We start from the raw sequence: 24162 nt of genomic DNA on the forward strand, positions 1-24162 counted from the left end.
AAAAAAACTTATTTACCCGCTTTACACTCTATGTGTACGTACGTCTCAGTCCAACATGTCTGAGCTCACATGAAGATTGTTTACGTCACGAAATATTTACTGTATGAAATCCATATCGGTACACTAACATGAAGATTTCAGAATGCAAATGAACGATGACTTTTTATGAAATGTACGTGTTAATACAGCATTATCAACCAGGTTTAATGCATTGTTTCGTGTTTTGAAAAGTACTTTATTTGGACCTTTTCATTGTTCTTTAAACGTAAATGCACTGACATATTACATTTTAAGCCAAAGGAATTTTGTTTTTTCACTCGATAAAACAAGGACACACTCGAAAAAACACGGACTGCTCTCGAAAAAACACGGACATATAAAAATGAATTTACTCTCCAAAATGTCCTTTTCAATGCAAAAACAAGAATTTTTGTAAATTGGCTATATATCGAAGTATACATAGATTCCATGTGCACATTTCTGTTGATATTTGCATTGGTATGTATATAAAAGTGGCTTTAATCTATATTTTGGAATAAAGCATTTTATTGCTAAATTAAACGTGTTTAAAACAAAATAATGTAGGGTTGATAATATCATCTTTTTATTAAAAAATACTAATTAACCTTCTATGATCTTGTATATAAGGTTCTAGCATCTTTTTTTCACGTTTTACCAGAAAGGAAGTCTGTTTGTTTACATTTTTGATAATATTCACTCGAAAAAAAGTGGTCACACTCGACAAAACCCGATCAAATCAATCGAAAAACCACGATCCCAGCCGAACACTATACCTACCGTGATAAGTGTCGATATTTACAAAACATGTGCTATACGTATTAATTGATGTGAGATCAGTTACATATACCAGCACTTAGTTGCATTTACATTATTACAAAATTAATGGCAATACACTAAAGGAAAACCTTAAACTAATTATTTATTTAGTTTCTAATTACTGGACGCTTTCAAACTAGTTTCAATGTTTTCAAGCTGTTCGATACAGTATTTAAAGGGACATTAGCTGTCAAATTCGTGTTCACCGATTTGACTCAAATTCTCATATTTGATTTATAACATACTAGACGTATATCCAAATTACAAAAAGTCTATAAAAAAAAACAATTAACAATGCATGGACTAGATAATATGTATCAACATTTCGTGTGTATTTTTGTCTAGACATCATCTAATTAAATGGTTCATCCTTTTTTCACTTGCAATGTTGACATTGTTTTCCTTTTAATCATGTTAATAGCTGAATACATGCGTAACCCATGTCCAGCTTAGGGTTTAAATTGAAGGTTACATTAGTACGGATTCAATGAGGTCGAATTTTTCACTTGTAAGTGAATAATTCATCAGCGGTGTTTCTTAGCTTATTTTGACAATATTGAACCAAATTGGCTGCTAAAAGCGAATCATTATTTCACTATTTCACTTTCATTAATGATTGAACAAAAAAAAAAAATCATATTTTGATTTCTTTTTATATCTCGAAGCTAATGCCCCTTAATCTTAAATCTTTTATTTGGGCGTAAAAGAGTTGATCGAGGTACTTTTGTATGGAGCGCGGAAACGCTTCATACTAATATCTGCGCACGATCAACCCTTTTACAACCCTATAAATTACAAAAAGATGCATTCATTTCTTATAATTACATTTTTATGGAACAACCATGAAATTACTAGATATATCAATTTTTTCGTTTGTTTTTCTATTCATTGTTGTGACATTGTCACGAGAATGCTGTGATAAATGTTGCCTATTTATCAGGATGAAATGCCTCGCGATTGTTGTCAGCGAATGAAAAGTATAAATTCTAACAAAACATTCATGTTGTCCATCTCGGTGCCACATGTGGAGCATGGTCTGCTTACCCTTCCGGAGCACCTGAGACCACCCCCAGTTTTTAGTGGGGTTCGTGTTGTTCAGTCTTAGTTTTCTATGTTGTGTTTTGTGTACTATTGTTTGTCTATTGGTCTTTTTGTTTTTTAGCCATGACGTTGTCAGTTTATTTTCGACTTATGAGTTTGAATGTCCCTTTGGTATCTTTCGCCTCTCTTTTATGTAATTATTCAAACATGAAAGTAATATATTGACAATATAATACTTCCATGAATAAACTACTTAATGTTAGATGAAATAATAATACTTTGTTCTTTGATAATTAAAATTTTGAAATATAGGTAAAACATATTTCGGGAAAAGTGTTTGATTGCTTGGTATAAAAATCAGAAAATGTGGTATGATTGCGACAACTCTCTATCAGAAACAAAATGACTTAGAAGTAAGTAACTATAGGTCATCGTACGCCCTTCAACAATGAGCAAAACCCAAACCGCATATCAAGCTGTAAAAGGCACTGAAATGACAAATGTAAAACAATTCAAACGAGAGCACTCATGGCCTGATTTATATACAAAAAATAAACGAAAAAAAAAAACATCGTCGACAGCAACAAACTACAACTACTTAATTACAGACTCCTTACTTGGAAAATGCACATACAGAGCGCTGGAGGTAAGCGACACATGTTTTTAGGAAGAGAAGAAATGCCTTTCGTCTTGTTTAAAAAGCGAACTATATGTGCATCATTTCATTCTTGTGTGAATGTGTTCATGGATGCTTACAGTCTGTAAGGATGGGTGCAAGTTGGATTGCTGCATCTTTCAGTATAAAAGTTGGTATTGAATCAGAAACAGCGGTTTTATGAGGTTTAAGATTTTTTAACAGTTTATGGACTTCATTTTTTGCTATTTTTTTTATATCCTCCATGATGGAATATGGACTTTTCCCTTTATTTGGAAATGTGTTATGTTTTTCATTAGTTAATACTGACTAAAATCGATCTTTACTTAAGGAACAGAAAAAAAAACAAAATTGTACACGATCATAATCATGAAGGTTTACATGAGATGAAAAGTTTTAAACATGCATTGTGTTTTAATAAATATATTGACCTTTCACCATTTCACGTAATGACCAGACATTGCTGTTCACACTAATGGGCATACAATACAGTTTTGATCCCACGGTGATTCTTTACGAAAATTTGCATACAAGCGATTTTTTACCTGGTTAAATATGTAATAAAAAATATACATTCATGATCTTCTTTTAGAGATAAATGGGGTCGAAATTTTAGACTATGATTCATTATTGGTTCATGCACTATAGATCTAGAAATTTGATACGCAAAATATGTTTTGAAATATTAAAAGGTTTTGTATGTTTTAAATTTCAGCAATCGAATTGATACCGTTTTGTTACTATTAATTACGTATGTGGAAAACATTCAAGACAATTTGAAATATGTGATGAAAATTTATAAGTAGAAAGATGGATTAATGAGGTCCTATTCATCAAAATAAAGAAGTGGTAAGTTTTTTGTTTTATATAGCAGGCTTATAAAAAAAATCTATTTTGTCTTTTCTTCTATATCATTCCAGCGTTTGGTGTTATTTTTTTATATAGCTTTTAATAGTGCTAAATAAGAACTATGTATATTAAACAATTGCCCTATATAATTAATACAGTTATTCTTAAAACAACATTATTTAGGTTTTGTGATCAATTTATGGCTAACGGTTTTTGCATTCGGCAGTAGTTGATTTTTCATACTTTGAACTTTGAAGGAACTTGAAGCCAACACACATAAAAACTGTTTGTTTTTTCAAACCTTTGTTCTCAACTAAACCTAGGTTTTCAAGAAACATGTGTAGTGCGTTTTAAATTGGAGAGAATGTACAAAGGGACAACCAATAACCATAAGTCCATTAAAAACAAATTACAGTCCCCAAAACACTACACAGAAATCTAAAAATTCAAACCCTTCGAAAAACCTGGATGAAGCTTAGGTGCTCGAGAAGGATCGGCAGTTCCAGCTTCAGTGATAACCGTCTTGTTACTCCAGTTGAAATACGAAGTTGAGATATATTCATTGATTAGACATACCGTAATTGTTTATATGGAAGTAACTGGTTTTTTTTCTTCTTCTAAAATTGTCAGTTTATTAATTTTGAAATTATAAAGAAACTAAGGTATCAACTCCCTCAGGCAAAGTTGATTTTAGATGGATTTGGCTACCTTTTATGTCCTTTTTGGTCATACAGCTCTTCAACTGCTTCGGTTCCTATGCATCCTTGGCCTTCTAATATTCGGCTTTGAGCGTTCCTGATGAAGGTAAATCCAGAAAAGGGTGTCGGACGCGTGAAATTTATAACGTGTTGTTTTCATTTTTTTAATCTTACCCGAATATATTAACAAATTCCCTAACCATCGGTAGTGTAAATAATCTCACTCTTAAACTTGAGCGAATGCAAAGTTTCAAATGAAAACACTTTTTTCCCAGGAAAATGGATAGACAACACTATTTCCAGTGTAAATAGTGCAAAATCCAGGGACCCTGGTAAAAGCCAAAATAAATCATCGCTTCATAGAAAGTGGGGATCCGGAAATGCCCATTTTTCAGAAAAGAAAGACGACTTTAAACTTTCAAATGCCTACACCAAGTCAGAAATATGAAAGTTTTTATCTATTCCTTCCGTTAGTTGATATAGTCGAGCGTTTATTTTTGCCAGGTTTTATGGACTTTCCACCTTTGTAAAATTTGCCTTATAGTTCAGTATTTTTTTGTTAATTCTTTTCTTTAAATTGTTGTCTACATTCATCAGTAACGACTAAATCAAAAACATTGGAAGCCTAGGATGTATAAGTCTTTGAAAACGTTATGAGCTTTATGACCAAAAGGGACATAAAGATTAGCCCAACTCATTATATAGAAAACATTGGCCTTGACAAAAGGATAGATGATATTAGCTTAATAATGAATAAATAAAGGCAACAGTAGTATACCGGTGTTCAAAAGTCATAAATAGATTGAGGGAAAACAAATCCGGGTTACAAACTAAAACCGAGCGAAACACATCAACTATAAGAGAAAAACAAAGGAACAACAGGAACACTGATGTGCAACAAAAACAAACGCCAACATACATAGAAACAAACGATGAGTGAGTCGGGTTAAAACTATATTATGGCATATATATTTAGATCAAATAAAACATCCTTTAATTAGCGTAACACAAACAAAGTTGATAAAAGATGACTTTCTGATATACAGTTGGTATCAATTCCGAACTGTAAAAAAATATGTCATAGAACTGTCCTACTTTCTGAGAGAATAACTGTCCAAATTTGTTAATTAGAGTAGCTCTTTGATTATGAGAAAAGTTCTGATCGAGGAAATAAATTCAGTCTTGGATTTAAGCTAGTTTTGTTAAATGCTACTTCTAAAAGTCCCGCAATTACCAAAAATAACACATACTCTTTGATATGACAATTACACTGTTCGAACAGCACTTTTGGGTGTTCATTTCAAAAGATACCTGGATTACACAGCGACCATATTTTTTTTATTGGGGAGTGTTTGTATACCTGAATTTACCTATTGGTACATTATGACATAATACAATTTTATACATTTGTACATAGATGGTTTAGCATTATTATGTAAATATTGGCATAGGAAAAAAACAACAGCCCATAAAGGTAATGAATGAAAAAGTAATAAAAAGGCAACAACAATTAACAAAAATAACCAATATAATCATGAAACAAATTACAAGAGAGGCGAAGGATACCAAAGGGACATTCAACTCATAAGTCGAAAATAAACTTACAACGTCATGGCTAAAAAAGAAAAAGACAGAAAAACAACAGTACACAAAACAATATAGAAAACGAAGGAATGAGCAACACGAATCCCACCAAAAACTGGTGGTGATCTCAGGTGCTCCGGAAGGGTAAGCAGATCCTGCTCCACATGTTGCACCCGTCGTGTTGTTCATGTAAGTACAAACCCGGTGATATGTCTGATTCGGAAGGTCACATTCGGGGGAAAGGGGACGGGATTGTAGTTACGACAATTGGAACGTGGACCCAATTATTTCCCCTATTAATTCAATGCAATTTTATCCAAATTGAGGGCAGATTTTTTATTCCCTATATTAGACTGCAAAATTTCAGTAACTTTCTCATACTAGTCGGGGCGACGTGGTTTCTTAGAGGGTCATGACTGGTATTTAGGAGAGCAATACTGTTTTGAGTATTAATGGGGTCATTTTATTAACTTCCTGGTTAAAATCGAAAATAAAATTTGCACCATTTACTCAGACAACCATCCACCCTATACATTTTAGAATCACTTAAAATTGAACAGAAGTTGAAAGTTTAATGAATACCCTTTATATATACTACAATTTAAAGCATCTTTACATAATTTTCATCTAGGTACAATATCCCGTTTAAAAGATGGTAGATTTATCAAGGAACTTCATTCGGGATACTAAACTGGGATCCTTTTTCTATCAGACCAGATAATCATCTCAAAAAGGAGAAAAAACATGTTATTTGCTGAAAGAAATCATTTATCTTCAATAAAATCAATTTATTTTTTGGTCTAAGTCTTTGCTTTGTGCATTTTATTGCCAGAAACAAGAGGCCATCCCTTCTCACCAAAAAGAGTATATTTTCAGTAAAATTCAATTTTGACAACAGAAAGCTCAAAATATTTATTCTTCAAACCATACAACTTTGCAGCTCTAAGATAACTTTTTGGTGAAGGAAATGTTATATAAAAGTATTTTCTTTGTATTATAAGCACCAAAAACTTAAATTTAGAGATGTGCAAATATATGTAAAATGAGGCATCTTTGATGTATATATACAGTGCCTTAAATCTCTATTTCTCTTCAACTTCAACAACAAAAAAAAAGAAAATCAGGCACAGATATGTGAAGAAAACTAGTAAAATTCATACATGATCAGTGGCAGAATTCAATATTTACATGAAAACCTTATGAACGAGTGCATTGGACTATGTTACAATATGATACAGTTTTGGTGCGTTGCTGTTGAAACAATAAATATGCTATAGTTTGCCAATTTTTTGAAAAAAAAACCAATATGTTATGAACGAAAGAGTCAGCTCAGCAAGTCTTGCAACAAAAAGTTTATTTTCATCAATAGAAAATGGAACACTCTCTCTAAATATTGACTATTTTGATGAAAATTGTCAAAATTTAACTGATTTTTTCATTGACCGTCTCATATAAAAATTGCACATTACAGACAAACTATGACTTTTAAAGTACAAGACTAGGACTGTTTGACCCTAAATATTAACCAAGCTTACAACAGAATTGATTAATTTTATTGATGGCTATATTTTATGGTTCAAAATTGCCCTTTTGCATCATTTTGTTGATGAGGTATCAATTTACGCACACTTCATACAGTTAAAATGATAATTAATGAAAGGTAAACTGTACTTTTAATGAAAAAAAAAATGGAATAAAACTGCACAATCTAACACTGTCCGTCATATTAAAGATCTTTGCAACCAATATTATGAAGTTTGAAATAGATATCTGAACAAACTAAGGAAAATCGTATATTTCTTTAATATAATTACATAATAGCCTATAACATGACACCAATATGATAAATATAAAAAATCTTTATAATTCTCCAATAGATAGTCAATGTCTATCAAATAAACCACAATTTGAAGATTTTTGTTGCTTAATACCTTACACTTGACAGGAACGGGGACCCAATTATTTATCCTATTACTTCAATGCAATTTTATCCAAATTGAGGGGCATATTGTTTATTCCCTATAATTGACTGTAAACTTCCAGTTACTTTCTCATACTAGTTGGAGCGACCTGGCTTCTTGGAAAATTCTTAGAGGGTCATGACCGGTATTTAAGAGCGCAATACTGTTTTGAGTATTAATAGGGTCATTTTATTAACTTCCTGGTTAAAATCGAAAAAAAAATTAAAAAAAAATTGCACCATTTACTCAGACAACCATCTAGCCTATACATTTCAGAATAACTTAAAACTGAACAGAAGTTGAAAGTTTAATGAATACTCTTTATATATACTACAATTTAAAGCATCTTTACATAATTTTCATCTAGGTACAATATGCCATTTAAAAGATGGTAGATTTATCAAGGAACTTCATTCGTGGGTACTGGGCTGGTATCCTGTAATTGGGATCCTTTTCCTATCAGACCAGATGATCATCTCAAAAAGATGAAAAAACATGTTATTTACAGAAAGAAGTCAATTATCTTCAATAAAATCAAATTATTTTTTGGTCTCAGTCTTTGCTTAGTGCATTTTATTGCCAGAAACAAGAGGCCACCCCTTCACACCAAAAAGAGCATATTTTCAGTAAAAATTCAATTTTGACAACAGAGAGCTCAAAATAATTATTCTTCAACCCATACAACTTTGCAGCTCTAAGATAACTTTTTGATGAAGGAATTGTTATATAAAAGTATTTTCTTTGTATTATAAGCACCAAAAAGTTAAATTTAGAGATGTGCAAATATATGTAAAATGAGACATCTTTGATGTATATATACAGTGCCTTATATTTCTATTTCTCTTCAACTTCAACAAAAGAAAAAGAAAATCAGGCACAGATATGTGAAGAAAACTAGTAAAATTTATACATGATCAGTGGCAGAATTCAATATTTACACGAAAACCTTATGAAAGAGCGCATTGGACTATGTTACAATATGATACAATTTTGGTGCGTTGCTGTTGAAACAATAAATATGCTATAGTTTAACAATTTTTTGAAAAAATTCAATATGTTATGAATGAAAGGGTCAAATTAGCAAGTCTCGCAACAAAAAAGTTTATTTTCATCAATAGAAAATGGAACACTCTCTCTAAATATTGACTATTTTGATGAAAATTGTCAAAATTTAGCTGATTTATCATAGACCGTCTCATATAAAATTGCACATTACAGACAAACTATAACTTTCAAAGTACAAAACTAGGACTGTTTGACCCTAAATATATAACAAGCTTACTACAGAATTGATTAATTTTATTGATGGCTATATTTCATGTTTCAAAATTGACTTTTGCATCATTTTGTTGACGGGATATCAATTAACGCACACTTCATACAGTTAAAATGATAATTAATGAAGGGTAAACTGTACTTTTAATGTAAAAAATGGAATAAAACTGCACAATCGAACACTGCCTGTCATATGAAAGATCTTTGCAACCAATATTATGAAGTTTGAACTAGATATCTGCTCAAACTAAGGAAAATCGTGTATTTCTTTAATATAAGTAATTAATAGCCTGCAACATGACACCAATATGATAAATATAAAAAAATCTTTATTATTCTCCAATAGATAGTCAATAAAATTGAGAACGGAAATGGGGAATGTGTCAAAGATACAACAGCCCGACCATAGAGCAGACAACAGCCGAATGTCAATGTCTATCAAATAAACCACAATTTGAAGATTTTTGTTGCATAATACCTTCAGGTGTACCTTACCCTTGACAGGAACAGGGACCCAATTATTTACCCTATTAATTCAATGCAATTTTATCCAAATTGAGGGGCAGATTGTTTATTCCCTATATTCGACTGCAAAATTTCAGTTCCTTTCTCATACTTGTTGTGGCGACATGGTTTCTTGGGGAATTCTTAGAGGATCATGACCCGCATTTAAGAGAGCAATACTGTTTTGAGTATTTATAGGGTCATTTTATTAACTTCCTGGTTTAAATCGAAAATAAAATTTGCACCATTTACTGAGACAACCATCCACCCTATACATTTCAGAATAACTTAAAACTTAACAGAAGTTGAAAGTTTAATGAATACCATTTAGATATACTACAATGTTAAGCATCTTTACATAATTTTCATCTAGGTACAAAATTAATATCCCATTTAAAAGATGGTAGATTTATCAAAGGACTTCATTCGTGGGTACTGGACTGGTATCCTGTTACTTGGATCCTATTTCAATTGGAACATATCCGTCGTCATCTGTGAAACAGACATTCCATAACGGTCAACCAACTCGTAATGGCGTCAGTAAAATTTTATGAAGAGATGATTTCAACTTCACCACTCGAAGCTCTTGGTTTAATAGCTTCCTTGTGAGCAGCAACCCTCTATCAAGGAAATAATCATGATAGGAAACACAAGCCCTGGAATATTGTATGAACTGGGAGACGATATAACAGAATATTTTGTTGAAAAAAAATAGATAAAATTACAAACAAGAGGCTCTCAAGAGCCTGAATCGCTCACCTGATTTGTTAAAGCTTAATTCATTCATCAATCATGATTTATATTTTTGAGTAATAATGTATATCGGTGTTTGCTTAAAAATGCACTTTTTGGGGGGAAGGGGGGGGGGGGGGCGTGATCGGGGGGTCATATATGCCTCAAAATAAATATCTAAGTTACCGGTATGTTCTTAGTGCTTAAGAGATGAAATATAACAAGAATTCTGTGAGTATTGCATGGCAATACATAATCCCCTATTGGTTAAAAATCATTGTATTGGAACAAAATTCTAAGTTGATCTATTATCTAAAAGTAAACCTGGTGAAAAGGAGTTGAATTAAGTCTTGTAGTTTCAGAGAAAAAGTAATGATTCAAGAAGAAAATTGTGAAAAATAAATCTTTCAAGGGAAATAACCAAAACTATAATTTCTCCCAAAAACAAAATTTCCTACAGTAACCCAACAACCGATTGGCAATTTGTTCTGAACATGTTCATGCAGATAGATCAATATTATTTTTGTCATTTACACTTTCTTCTTATCTACTATAATTTTCAAGAAAATAATCAAAATCTAAAATTTCCTAATAAATAACTACTTCTAACAGTAACCCAACAATAAATTCTTCAAATTCTCCAATTGGCATGAAAATTTCATAATAGATAAATATTTACCTAATCATCACTCTAACTCTCTTTCACGTTTGCTCTAACTGCTTTAGTATTTGAGATGTAAGCCAAAAACTGCATTTGACACCTATGTTTTATTTTTAGCCATGGCGGCCATGTTTGTTGATGGATCATAACTTCGGATACAATTTTGACCTCGATACCCTAAGGAACATTTATTTAAAGTTTGAATGTATTTGGCCCAGTAGTTTCAGAGAAGAAGATTTTTGAAATAGTTTACGAGAGACGACGAAAATTACCAAATTAGTGGCAGCAACCTAACAATGGTTTGTTTGATTTGTTTGAAAATTTCAGGGCTGGTAGGTCCTGACCTGTTTAACATTTTTCCCCCATGTCAGATTTGCTCTAAATGCTTTACTTTTTGATATATAAGCCAAAAACTGCATTTGACGCCTATGTTCTATTTTTAGTCATGGCGGCCATGTTTGTTGACGGATCAAAATTTCGGATACAATTTATAAACTAGATACCCAAAGGAACATTCATTTTGAAGGAATTTGGCCCAGTAGTTTCAGAGGAGAAGATTTTTGAAATAGTAAGACAGAAAATTACCAATTTAATGGCAGCAACCCAACAATGGTCTGTTTGATTTGTTTGAAAATTTCAGGGCTGGTAGATCTTGACCTGTTTAACATTTTTACCCCATGTCAGATTTGCTCTAAATGCTTTACTTTTTGAGATATAAGCCAAAAACTGTATTTGACCCCTATGTTCTATTTTTAGTCACGGCGGTCATGTTTGTTGATGGATCAAAATTTCGGAAACAATTTATAAACTAGATACCCTAAGGAACATTCATTTAAAGTTTTAAGGTATTTGGCCAAGTAGTTTCAGAGGAGAAGATTTTTGAAATAGTTTACGACGACAGACGACAGACGATGACGACAGACGACGGACGACGACGGACGCAAAGTGGTGGCATAAGCTCACATGGGGCCCTTTGTGCCCGGTGAGCTAAAAAGAAGGAAAATAAATAAATGACTGAATGAATAAGATATGAATAACAATATGAATAGAGGAAGCTGTCCAAAATTGTTAAAACTGTCATAACTTGTTCTAGTGACTATAAGTTTTTGTTCTAAGGAAGAACTTCCATAAATGTTACGAATTATTCTTAAGGTATAGAGAGAACTCATCTAGAGACTGGCAATTAACAGTCCTCCTTACAGTTCCTAACAGATTTAAAGACAGGTTAGAACTGATCGCAACTATAGACAGTTCATCTAGTATGTATCAAATCAGAATGAATTAGTGTTTATAAATAGTACAGTTGAAAAACGGATGTTGAACATTCCGAAATACTGTTTACTCCGCTTACGTCGACGTACGCACAAAGAACTATAAAAATGTTCATAAAAAATATCGAAGTTGTAATTATATTACACCAGAAGCGCGTATTCTCTACATATATGTTAGACTCAGATCGACGTCCGGCCTCTAATCGACGTCCGTTCCTCAAATCGAGGTCCAAATCTGACGTCACATTCTCATATCGACGTCCAATATTTTGATACTCTAATCGACGTCCAATGTGACGTCATGTATTGCCAAAAACGACGTCCGATTGATTGCAGTCTTCCCTAATCGATGTTCAATATCAATAAATAATAGATTACTGGACTTACACTTATACATGTACATGTTTTGTAGGGTTTTTATGACAATTAAATTTTCAAACACTTATACATACTTTCCATATAGATTTTTTCAACCCGAAATAGGTAACATGCATATTAATTTTTATCTTGATGAAAAGTTTATCCAATCAATCTACATTGTAGTGTGTCATTCCTATTCATATTAATAAATGACATACATGTAAGTGTAAGTCAATGAGAAAACAACCCAACAACAAAGAAAACCAAACGACATCTAGAGGGCATTATTCAGTCTTCAGCAATAGACAAAATAAAGAACAACAGCTAATTGTTTTGAGAGTATTATAATTCGGACTTTGTAAGATATTTTTCAACAAATTTCTGAGTTTTGCACCTGGAGTGAAACATATACGAAAACAAAATGGCATTGTGTTTTTATGTTGTGCTGTTACACCACTGTTCCAGGCTAGTGGATGGTTGAGTACTCAAACACATGTTTAACCCCACCAAATTCTTTATGTGCCTGTAGTCCAGTGGTTGTCGTTGGTTTATGTCTGTCATATTTGTTTTTCGGAATTGTTTTGTTATAAATAAGACCGTTAGTTTTCTAATTTGAATTGTTTACATTATTCATGTCGTAGCCTTTTATAGCCTTTGCGGTATGGGTTTTTATCATTGTTGAAAGTCGTACGGTTGCCTATAATTGTTCACATTCACTTTAATTGAACTCTGGTGGATAGTTTTTCCATTGGAAATCATATCACATCTCCTTATTTTTATGTAATCTCTAAAATTTAAAAACTGATATCACAACCTGTTTACATACTAGAAGGTACTAAATAAAAAAAAAATTTTAAATTGATTTTATTTGTCAGACATTATCTGTTTCAAAGTCTAAAGGTTTCAGCTGATATCGGTTCAGTTCAATTTTGTATTTTGTGTCCAAAACGGACGTCGATTAGAGAAGCTAAAAATTGGACGTCGATTAGAGAAGCCAAAAATTGGACGTCGATTAAAAAGGCATAAATTGGCCGTCGATTTGAGGATATTTTATTGTGACGCTAGATTCGGACGTCGATTTGAGGAACGGACGTCGATTAGAGACCGGACGTCGATCTGAGTCTTACATATATGATGTCTGTTGAACGATTTAACGTAAACCATAAACATTTGTTACTACTGTTTTAACTTTTTTATTACTAGTTCGATCGATTGATATAATCTAAAATCTTTAGATGATATAAATTTCATATGCAATGGTAAAAATCATCCAAAAAATAATCGTGAATGTCCCCATACGTAATCGATTATCTCTAAACGTTTGAAGGCCAGTGCTTTACAAATACGAAGGAACGTCCATATAGGTTGCACTTTGTAAATACATCTGTTTCACAAGCCACGCCTCTTTTGGGGATATATATAATATTCATAGATATTTTGTTTTGTTTACGTACTGGTTCCCAGGTATGATCTCTGTGTTTCATCTCATAGAGACATAACTTCGGAATGTTACCAGTATAGAAACACATTTTAGCGCCGAAAATTTAATTCGGAGGAAGACCAACAGTTAAGATAGGGGTAGTACAGAATTTTAGTATAAGTTTAAACTCTTAGAAGTTCAGGGCATATAAATGTTGAAAATATGCCGCACAGCCCTTTATTTTGACCTTTGAATAAAATAGTACTGCATATCAACTTTCCGTTCTAGGATATATTTTTTTTTCGAAACTTCATAGTAAAAGTGACACAGTTTAAGCCGCAAAGGGAGTTCCTATGGGAAATTGCATTGTCAATATTTACAGAATAGGAACCTATATGTTTTGGTTTCTTGACTGTCATATTGGATGTATTCAATTTGGTTCTTTACTTATATTCTCAGAATATGAAAACAGCTGATATAATTGCTTTTTTATACAAGCCAGAAATTGTGGAAGTTTGGAAAATGGCAGAGGGAGGGGGAAAACGTAAGTACTGTTTAATATAATAAAATAAGTGTTTAATCACTGACAATATTCAGAATGAGACAGATGATTTGCAAAATGTCTGTTTGTTTCCTTCCTTAAATCATTTATGTATGCTTTAAGTAAACGAAAACAAATTGAAAGTGTTAAATTTGAAAATCTACTCTAAAATCAGTTATGAATTCTAAATTAAAATACATGAATATGCAATAATATCTGCAATAATTTTTTTATGTATTTGTCAATCTCGCACAACAAAACGATTAATGCATGATCGTAAATAACGAAATTGCATTGATGGTATCCATTGGAGTTAATGTTTTAAGAATACATTTTACATATATTTGATTAAATAACATGACATTTTTCTACTAAATTTCGTACTAGAAATCTATAAAACTTCGGACAGAAAATTAAAATATGAATGTATAACTTAAATCTTCATAAATTTTAACTATAATAAGCCTAGCACAGTTTGATTTCTTGCAGCAGATCAGGATGTGCTTGAAGAAAGAGAAAGAGCAATGAGAGGTACATATTAAAGTGTTTTAAATTATTTAAATAAATGTGTAGATACACACACATATAAAAAAGTTAAATCACGAAAATACTGAACTCCGAGGAAAATTCAAAACGGAAAGTCCCTAATCAAATGGCAAAATCAAAAGCAACAAACACATCAAACGAATGGACAACAACTGTCATATTCCTGACTTGGTACAGACATTTTCTTATGTAGAAAATGGTGGATTGAACCTGGTTTTATAGCGCTAAACCTCCCACTTGTATGACAGTCGCATCAAATTCCATTAAATTGACAACGATGCGTGAATAAAACAAACAGACATAATAGGTCAAAATGTCGAAAATAGGGGTACAGCAGTCAACACCGTGTCACAATCTTAATCACAACAAAAACAAACAAATATTTAACAGAGAAGCATAAATATATGTTGTCACGATGTCACAGAAAAAGCTGACACAAATTTGCAGATCTAACATTGTTTGGCTAAATTAGGGACAAATCATATCATATACTATGGTGTTAGTCCTGTATTACCACGGGTTATACGATAACGTCTGTCGTAAGTTTGTCACATGTTCAGACGTATATAGTGAAATTATAATTTGATGTGACGGCATGATAATTACATTATCAACCTTTACTACAGACAAAATATTACTGATCTGAAAGAAACACAATCCTACTTGCCACTATACATCATGTACTGTGTTTCAACCCTAGATAAAGCCGACAAGGAAAGACATTAGTCGACTAAAGAAAGCTATATTTTAATATAGCCTAGTTGGTCGAGTGGTCATGGGCTCGTTTATTATTATATTGCAATTGAATAACTCGAGTTGATGTCAAGCGAAATCCAATTCTCAATTATTATGAAACATATAAATATAATTCAAAACCGGTTCGTTATTCGTTATTCAATATCCAACCGACTGCTAGCAGTCGGTTCGATATTCAAATTTTCTTAGCTGAATATAATAAAGATTTAAACATTGAAAACATTAAAAGCATCATAGTAATAGTTAAAAGGAGTAAAAAAGAGATTTAGGAAATCTTTTTGTGACCAACTCAAGGTATCGCAAGTTCTCGTTGTCCTCAAATATAAACCCTTATGCATGTTATGTAAAGCGGATATTTCTCTTGATGAAATATAGATTTTTATCAATAAAATATAATCAAAGATGAACATTTAACAGATGCTATTTCAAGAAACAAAAACAAACGGCCACTCTGGTAATATTTGAAAATATAAATATAAATAACTATGGAAAGCCAAAAAAAAAAGAAGATATTTTCGATTGACTAAATATTCAAACTATACACAGGAGAGAGGGTACAGGGCGTTGGCTAGATCTTCCTGATCTCTCAATCTTCATAATATAATGCATAAAGTTAGTTAATATATAGATATGAAAGAAATCAAAAGGAATTTGGGTAAACTTTTCGTCTTCTATGTTTATGGAGGGCTCAAAGTGTTAATTTGATATTCAAAATATATAGTGAAAACCTACCGCAGAACGCTGGTCTTTCGATATCCATAACATTTGATAATCTTATAGACTTCCTATATATATAGGTGCTATCAAAAGGATTTCCCAGAAAAATGTCATCTTCGATATGTGGAGGGCTTAAAGTGTCACTTTTCAAATAAAATCGTCAGAAATGCAAGTAAAAGGGCACAGGGCGTTGGCTAGATCGCCCTCTGCCCTTTGACCTGAATTATCGACGGTTTTTAGCTGAAAAGTGACAATTTACGCCCTCCGTAGATATCGAAGATGACATTATTCTAGTAAATCCTTTTGATACCATCTGTACATGCTGTATATATATATATACATAGTCTAAAAGATCATCGAATTTTATGGACATTGAAAGACCAGGGGTCACATTATTTTTTCAGCGTTCTCCGGTAGGTTTTCACTATATATTTTCGAGAAATCTTAATTTCAGGTAACAAATGAACTTTTTAACGCTTTTTGCATACATTCTGTCATTTTGTTGATAGTCTGATGCAGTTCTATCAATACAAATAAATGTGGATAATAATAAGAAAATATTTAAGTCTTGTATGAACCCTTAGTTTCATGATGTACGTATTTTAGTTTTACCGTCCCCGTGTCCTTTTTGTACATTCCCTGGTCTTATACTTGTCAATTCAAAACATAAAAGCATTTCATCCATCTCGGCAATGTTTAAATTTGTTAAAGTCACACTTCCTACATTTACTTAAATCAATTGCTATTTTTGAAATTTTTTATATCATAATTCTAAAATTTATCCATTTTTATTAATAACGTAACTAACCATTCAATATGTGTTTTATAATACATACACGTGACATGAATTGATAAATCTACGATTTGAATAATATGATATAATAACATTAATCATTTCAATGTTTGTTGATATGTTAGCTGAATAAACATTCAACTAGCTGAGAATATCCCATGTGATATCGAATAAAACATCATTTCCCTCTTTGGAGATATTCCCTCCGTACATCACGTCTCCATCTGAAAATTGCATGTTTCCTCGCGCGCGCGCAAAAAAAAAAACCCGCCTGGTTTTTTAAAGAACAATATAATAACCAACAAATGTCGACACACAATAACTTATCTTGAATGAAAAACAACGAAAAGATAACAACGTGTTGGTCATGGCAAGTATTCTGGATGCTAAGTCACATTCTGAGATGTCACATCGGAGATGGCATTGTTGATACGTGGTCATTTGTGACACAGATTTTCCACGAAGATGTTATACGGAGAAATGAAAATTTGTACACCCTATGAAAGTCATCTACCTTCACTATCGGACTTAGCCAACATACAAAAAAAAAAACCAAAAACATACAAAAAAAACCAAAAACAACAACAAAACAACCCAAACATTACAGGGTGTTCGAAATAAAATATGGCATGTCTCCGTAGCAGTAGTTTAATTTAACTTTTGCAGTTTTGTCTGATGTTTCAAAGGAACTTGTCATTTATATTGGTGTATATTTATATGTATTTATATGATAATATTAATATTATTATACGTTCAGGTAAAACGGAACAGCCAAAACAGTATCGTATGTATAGGACTTTCACGGTTGACTAAATTACTATATTTGTCCTATTAGAATCGAAATCATTCATGGCAACCGTAGATCGCTATCGCTCGAAATAAAATAATCAAACATAAATACCCAACCCACGGTTATATGAAAACAAATCTACGGCTGTCATTAATTATTTCATAAACAAACATTTAAATTTATCTAAAAAAAACAGTTTTTGTAGTTTATAGTACAGTATAGTAAACATAATTGCATATACACTTGTCCGATCAAGTACAAACTAAAAACAAAGGACATGAAAAAAAAACCAAACAAATAAACAAACAAACACCATTAAAACCTCATGCATCCGAATCAGACCTGTGTACCCACCAAAATCAACAACACCCAAAGTTAAAAACCCGAAAGCTGGATGCACTGATACCGAGCCACGTGAAGAGTCGTACTACCAAAAGGAACATAATACTAGTCGTATAAAGGCAAACAAAGGGAAAATTTTAAAGTAAATAAAATGATACACCTTTAATCTATCACTCAGGACCATCCTGTTTTATTTGTGAAGTGGAGGCTGAATATATATCCATTAGGTCTTGTTACTTTCCGATGAACTGTTGGAGAAAAAGGATGAGATGTTCTTTGACAAAATCATGGTTCATTAAAGTTTTGCTCTGACACCGATTACGTTTTTAGTCTCAGTGTCAAAAGCAAGTCATGTACACGAAAATAACTATCATACGGTTTTTTATTGCCACTGCACACTGACGTTGGAGATGATCTATCACTTCCCGAAGGGACCATCCGACAGCGCATCTGCACTGGCATGATTAGAATGATTCATGTTGTATTTAAATGTTTAGTTTATGAATTGATGACTTATATTTAAAGTTATGCTCTTTTTAATTGTTTGGTTAACATAATAGAACAAAACAAAAATGTTTGTCATTTTCATGCATGTATTGATTCATACAGTGAGCAAATAAATGGAAATTGTGTTGTTGATAATGTTTTATACAAAAAGTGTGCGCACGATAAACTTTTACAAGCCAATAAATTACAAAAAGAAGAATGTTATTCTTGACTAAATGGTTGTCTCTCTTTAATGTTTTTTAGTGATGTCAGATAACTCTCTACTTAAGAACTTCGTGTAATAATGTGAAATATTTATTTGTTTTCTAGATTCGAATTTGGCATACAGTCTTAGAGTCAACTTTACCTCCTTGATGAGAAGATTAGAAAATCGGGTTAGTGAAATGGAAATATACTTAAACCATTTCCTAACCATTGAAGAAATACTACGTGTTGGCATGACTGATGACCCAAGAAGAAAAATTAATATGGTTTTAAGATATGCGTTACACAGGAATGAAACAGAACGTGAATCGTTTATGAAATATCTAATTGAACAAAGGTACATCACAGAAAAAGATTTACAAGGTTTGATTATAAAATCATTTCAAGTAAGATGTACTTAACATAATCTTTTGTAAAAAAGTATTAACAAAAAGACCAAACTCCAAGGTACGTTAAACAGGTGGGTAGTCCATAAAACCTGACAAAATCAAATGCTCGAATATATCAACCATCGGAACGAATGGGAAACAACTGTCATATTCCTGACTTGGTACTGGAATATTCTGCAGAAAAATTTGTATAGCGAGCAAAACCTCCCACTTTCGGCTTTATTACGTGATTGAATTGCTATATATTTTCGAGTATTGCTACCTGTCCACAAATAAGAAAATATATGGCTGTAGGATCAAACGGAAACTGTACGAGTATCCAATATTGAACATGATATATAGAACTGGTAACAAAAAATTATGCCTAAAAATGAATATAATGTGCATCTTAAACTATAAGCCCAAACATCTTATCTTTTTTTGCCGTAGGAGCAAATCATTTGCTATAGTCGCCGTCGTTTAAACAGGTAGCTGGTCTTCATTGTTCTAGATATCACACAAGGATTCGTTGAAAAATATTTTAGTCGATGCTAGACATGGTCAGACAGGTAAACATATAGTCGAACGAACGGAAAAGGTGAACCTCATTTTTTAAGGTTCCATTATCGTTACAATATAAAACCAGTTCAAATCCAGTATGCTAAAATACATCTGGGTCAATATCCCTAATGCGCCTCAAAACGAGGACCACAACTATACTGATTAATAAAATAATATATGTACGTTTGTTTTTTCTACATTGGCTAGAGGTATAGGGGGATAGTTGAGATCTCAAAAAACATGTTTAACCCCGCCGCATTTTTGCGCCTGTTCAAAGTCAGGAGCCTCTGGCCTTTGTTAGTCTTGTATCATTTTTAATTTTAGTTTCTTGTGTATAATTTGGAGTTTAGTATGGCGTCCATTATCACTGAACTAGTATACATATTTGTTTAGGGGCCTGCTGAAGGACGCCTCCGGGTGCGGGAGTTTCTCGCTGCATTGAAGACCCATCGGTGGCCTTCGGCTGTTGTCTGCTCTATGGTCGGGTTGTTGTCTCTTTGACACATTCTCCATTTCCATTCTCAATTGTAATGATATTTGCCATGGTGTTAATTTTGATTATTGACAAAGCTTAAACACGTTCTTTTGTGAAGAAAAGAAGACCACAGAATAAAGATGTAAAAGTTATGGAGCTATTAAATGTTTGAAAGAACCATATGTCCATATAAATTATTTTTGAGAAAATAGGGAAATTTTACTTGTAGAAGCCGGTGCATGAAAAAGGCGTTTTTAAGGTTTTCAAAATTTCGGAATATTTATAACCACATTTCTTACCCCAAAAATTGTAAATGAAAAGAGTATACGAACATTACTATTTTAGCCTTCCCATGTGTAAATGTCTCAGCTTCGAACGAGTCATCATACATATCAAAGTTTACATAGTGACTGTAAATATAAAAAAGGCATAGCTTATATCTCATACCCTGCAGATTTAATAAAGCAAAATATTAGTAAGATTATTTCTTGTCCGTTGTTTTCAGATTTGAAATAGAAATTAGTGATATATGGATTGGTCGAATGATTGCTTTATGCATGTATGAATGAAAAAATCTGTTTGCTTTTAACTTAGGAGTGTATGTGAAAAACTATGCCTTTATTGTAAGCCAATAACATAAACGGTAACAATTTTTACTAAATCAGATGCAAGTTTCGACAATCAGTGTCTTTACAGTGAAGCGTGAGACCAAATATTTGAAAATCCCCAATCTAATTTATTTGTTCCTGTAAAAGGACCAAAAAGTAATACTAAACCCGAACAACGAACTGCACTATCTCGAGGGAGATCATTTGATATAAAAAAAAATATGCTTAAATATAGAACAGCAAATTCAATGATAAGATATTCGTATGTTCAGTACTAGCTACAGGGTTGTTCATACCCTTGGAGATTTACAGCCAACCAGCAGATGTATACCTATTTAAAGTAATAACTGATATTATGTGTTAGATGTAGAATGCATACGTTCATATATCTCTAAGAAATGTTGGAGTGTTTACTTTAATGACTTAGATTTTTCAAATATAATTTTGGGAAAGAGATATATAATGAAACCCAATAAAATAAGGAAGTCATATTGTATTTCATTTCTTTATTTATTGTCCTTTTATGTCAATAATTATTTGTCAAATTCATAAATAGTCCTAGGCTAATGATATTACCTAGCATTAAATGATCTTAGTAATTGAAACTTTGTCGGCGCGTTTCATTTCTGGTTTTATTATTTCGTATTGAATGGTCAATGTCAACTAATATCATTAGCAATACCAATTTTTATGCATCGAACGGGGATGTCGACAAAAGATATCTCCTAAGTGATGCTCCATAAAAATATATTCGAAAATCAAAAACCTAATAAATGTTAAAGAGCTTATATAATTAAAAAGACCAATTCAGATAAGGAATCACAGTTTTGAATGAGGGAGATATACTCCTGAATTCATTAAAATGTATTTCCTAAATTTTATAAGAGCAAATTTCAATAAAACAATATCCGCATTTTCATGCCAGGAACGAAGCTATAGACTGGTGATACCTACGGACACCACCAGCTCACAATAAAAAAAACCTTATACAATTTTGAAGAGCTGCTTATCCTATGTCTGAACTTCTGTTAAATCGGTTATCTTTAATTCTATTAATTTTACATGACGACAGTGGTCAGAAAAAGTTTAACTAAGAGCTTGACATATATTGAGAGGCGAAAGATACCAAAGGAATATTCAAACTCATAAGTGGAAAACAAACTGATAAATATGAAGTATTGTCGTTGAATAATTGATTGTTTGTTAATTATAAACCATCGCCCTTTTTGATAATTAGTCCTACAGAAAAATATCTCGTTTAAGGGTTGAAACTTTTGAAAATCTATCGATTACAACTCACTTCTTTTTATCTTGGGAATTTTCAGACATGAAATTGACTTTATAAAATATTCCATCAAATTATATTTTGATAGAATTCATACATGTTCCGGATGTCCCTGAATACAGAGAGTTGACAGCGCAAGATTTCAGTAGACCAGATATTCAGCGTTTTGTAGAACGAGAACTGGAAGTAACAACAATTTTGGACTATTTGTATGAAAGGTATTTAATTGATCTCGAGGAATATGAAGAAATGGGAAGAGCAAACTCCCGGATTGATCAAGTCCGATTACTATTATCCATACTACTCCAGAGATCTGATGATAGTTGGACTAGCAAGTTTTGTTACATCCTTAACAATTTTGGACACCAAAGGATATTGAGAGGGATGCAAGACATAAAGAATCAACATCAAATCGGAATTCAAGGTAAATACGTGACCAAAATAATTTGGACAAACGCAGACATTGTTTTACGATAACCATATTTTTGTAAGTTCTGTCGAGGAGATACGGAAGGGGAAAAGATGATTTATTCAAGTTTATAACCCCATAAAATATCCCTAGTGCTTATTATATGAAACATAAATATTAAGGATTTACTTTGTTCATAGTTTGCATTGGCATTTGATAATCTTTATAAGTAAGTGATTGTTGTCTTTATAATCTTTTAACCATTTACGTTAATGACAAACAACGAAAAGACAAGTCCACAAAACACTACATAAAACATATTCGTAATTTTCTATGACAATAATTTTCCGCAACAGTCAACCAACATGAGAAAACTTTCTTAAAACTGTAGAATAAATGACTTAAACTTTACCACTTGGAACCCTTTGGTTAAATAACTTCTATGTAAGCAGCAATGTTTAAAAAATATAGAATAAAAAAGGCAAATGATATATTATTTCATCTTTAATTAACTTACCTAATATTTTGATTAGAGTTTATCTAACGTTAGTAACACATATATTTTTTTCTAAGAAATGTATATCATAAATGTACGTCCAATGGGAACAAAACTCAGAATGTTCGTTGATACTTGCATGATTTATAGGTAATCGATTTTTGCCATTGCTAATGTAAACGAACTTTCTGGGTATTTTTTCATAATCACGCCATACGTGCAGAAATAGATTTTTGCGACTGGATTTACCTTAAACATGAACGCTCATTCCAAACCCCTCCAAATAAAAGCAAGTATGTATAAATATTTGAAGAGTTAATAACCATATGGATCTTAAAAGAATACTCAAATCCACATAATATTAACTTTACCTAATACAGATTATTTCTAATGAAAAATAGCTAGGCACTGAAATTTAAGTAAAATCAAGTTGCATACGTTTGTTCAATTCTAAAAAGAGTCGTTTTTTTTAATTTAAAAAACAACTAATAACAAAGGTACGTACAATCATATTGTATTTACGAATGTGCACATTTCTATTAAAGAGAGCGATATTCCATTGTTTGGAAGAACTCTCAAGTTAGATACAGATAATCAGACTCAAATCGCTTTAAGAGAGCAATCCGCAGCTGATTTAAATAACCAATGGCAAAATGATGACCATAGAATCACTGGCACCAGACCTGGGTGTGTTGAGTTTATGTTACTATCAGGTTCCAAAAAAGCATGCAAAATACTGGACAAAGACGACCAAGAAGAGAAATGTAGGACATTTTTGCAAAGTCTGACATCAATGCCAGATGTAAAGAAGACACTTAAACCTGGACAGATATTCAAGATAAAAGTCCAAATGTTTGACAGTTCTTTGCCAATAGTACCTGCAGAAAAGGGTAAATTAACATTATTCATTGCAGTC

At 32.2% G+C, this 24162-nt stretch overlaps 1 protein-coding gene across 1 annotated transcript in view; it reads left to right on the forward strand.

The window, feature by feature from the left end:
* Positions 1–24162, forward strand: part of LOC127707954 (uncharacterized) — a 53688-nt gene that overhangs the window by 20891 nt on the left and 8635 nt on the right. The window contains exons 2-6 of the mRNA XM_052212721.1: positions 14308–14392; positions 14879–14920; positions 19150–19407; positions 22430–22765; positions 23792–24136. Coding sequence (XP_052068681.1) covers positions 14311–14392; positions 14879–14920; positions 19150–19407; positions 22430–22765; positions 23792–24136 — 1063 coding nt within the window. The 5' untranslated portion in view covers positions 14308–14310. The remainder of the gene's footprint in view (positions 1–14307; positions 14393–14878; positions 14921–19149; positions 19408–22429; positions 22766–23791; positions 24137–24162) is intronic.

Source organism: Mytilus californianus, unplaced genomic scaffold (genome assembly GCF_021869535.1).
Source record: "Mytilus californianus isolate M0D057914Y unplaced genomic scaffold, xbMytCali1.0.p SCAF_7, whole genome shotgun sequence".
NCBI lineage: Eukaryota > Metazoa > Mollusca > Bivalvia > Mytilida > Mytilidae > Mytilus > Mytilus californianus.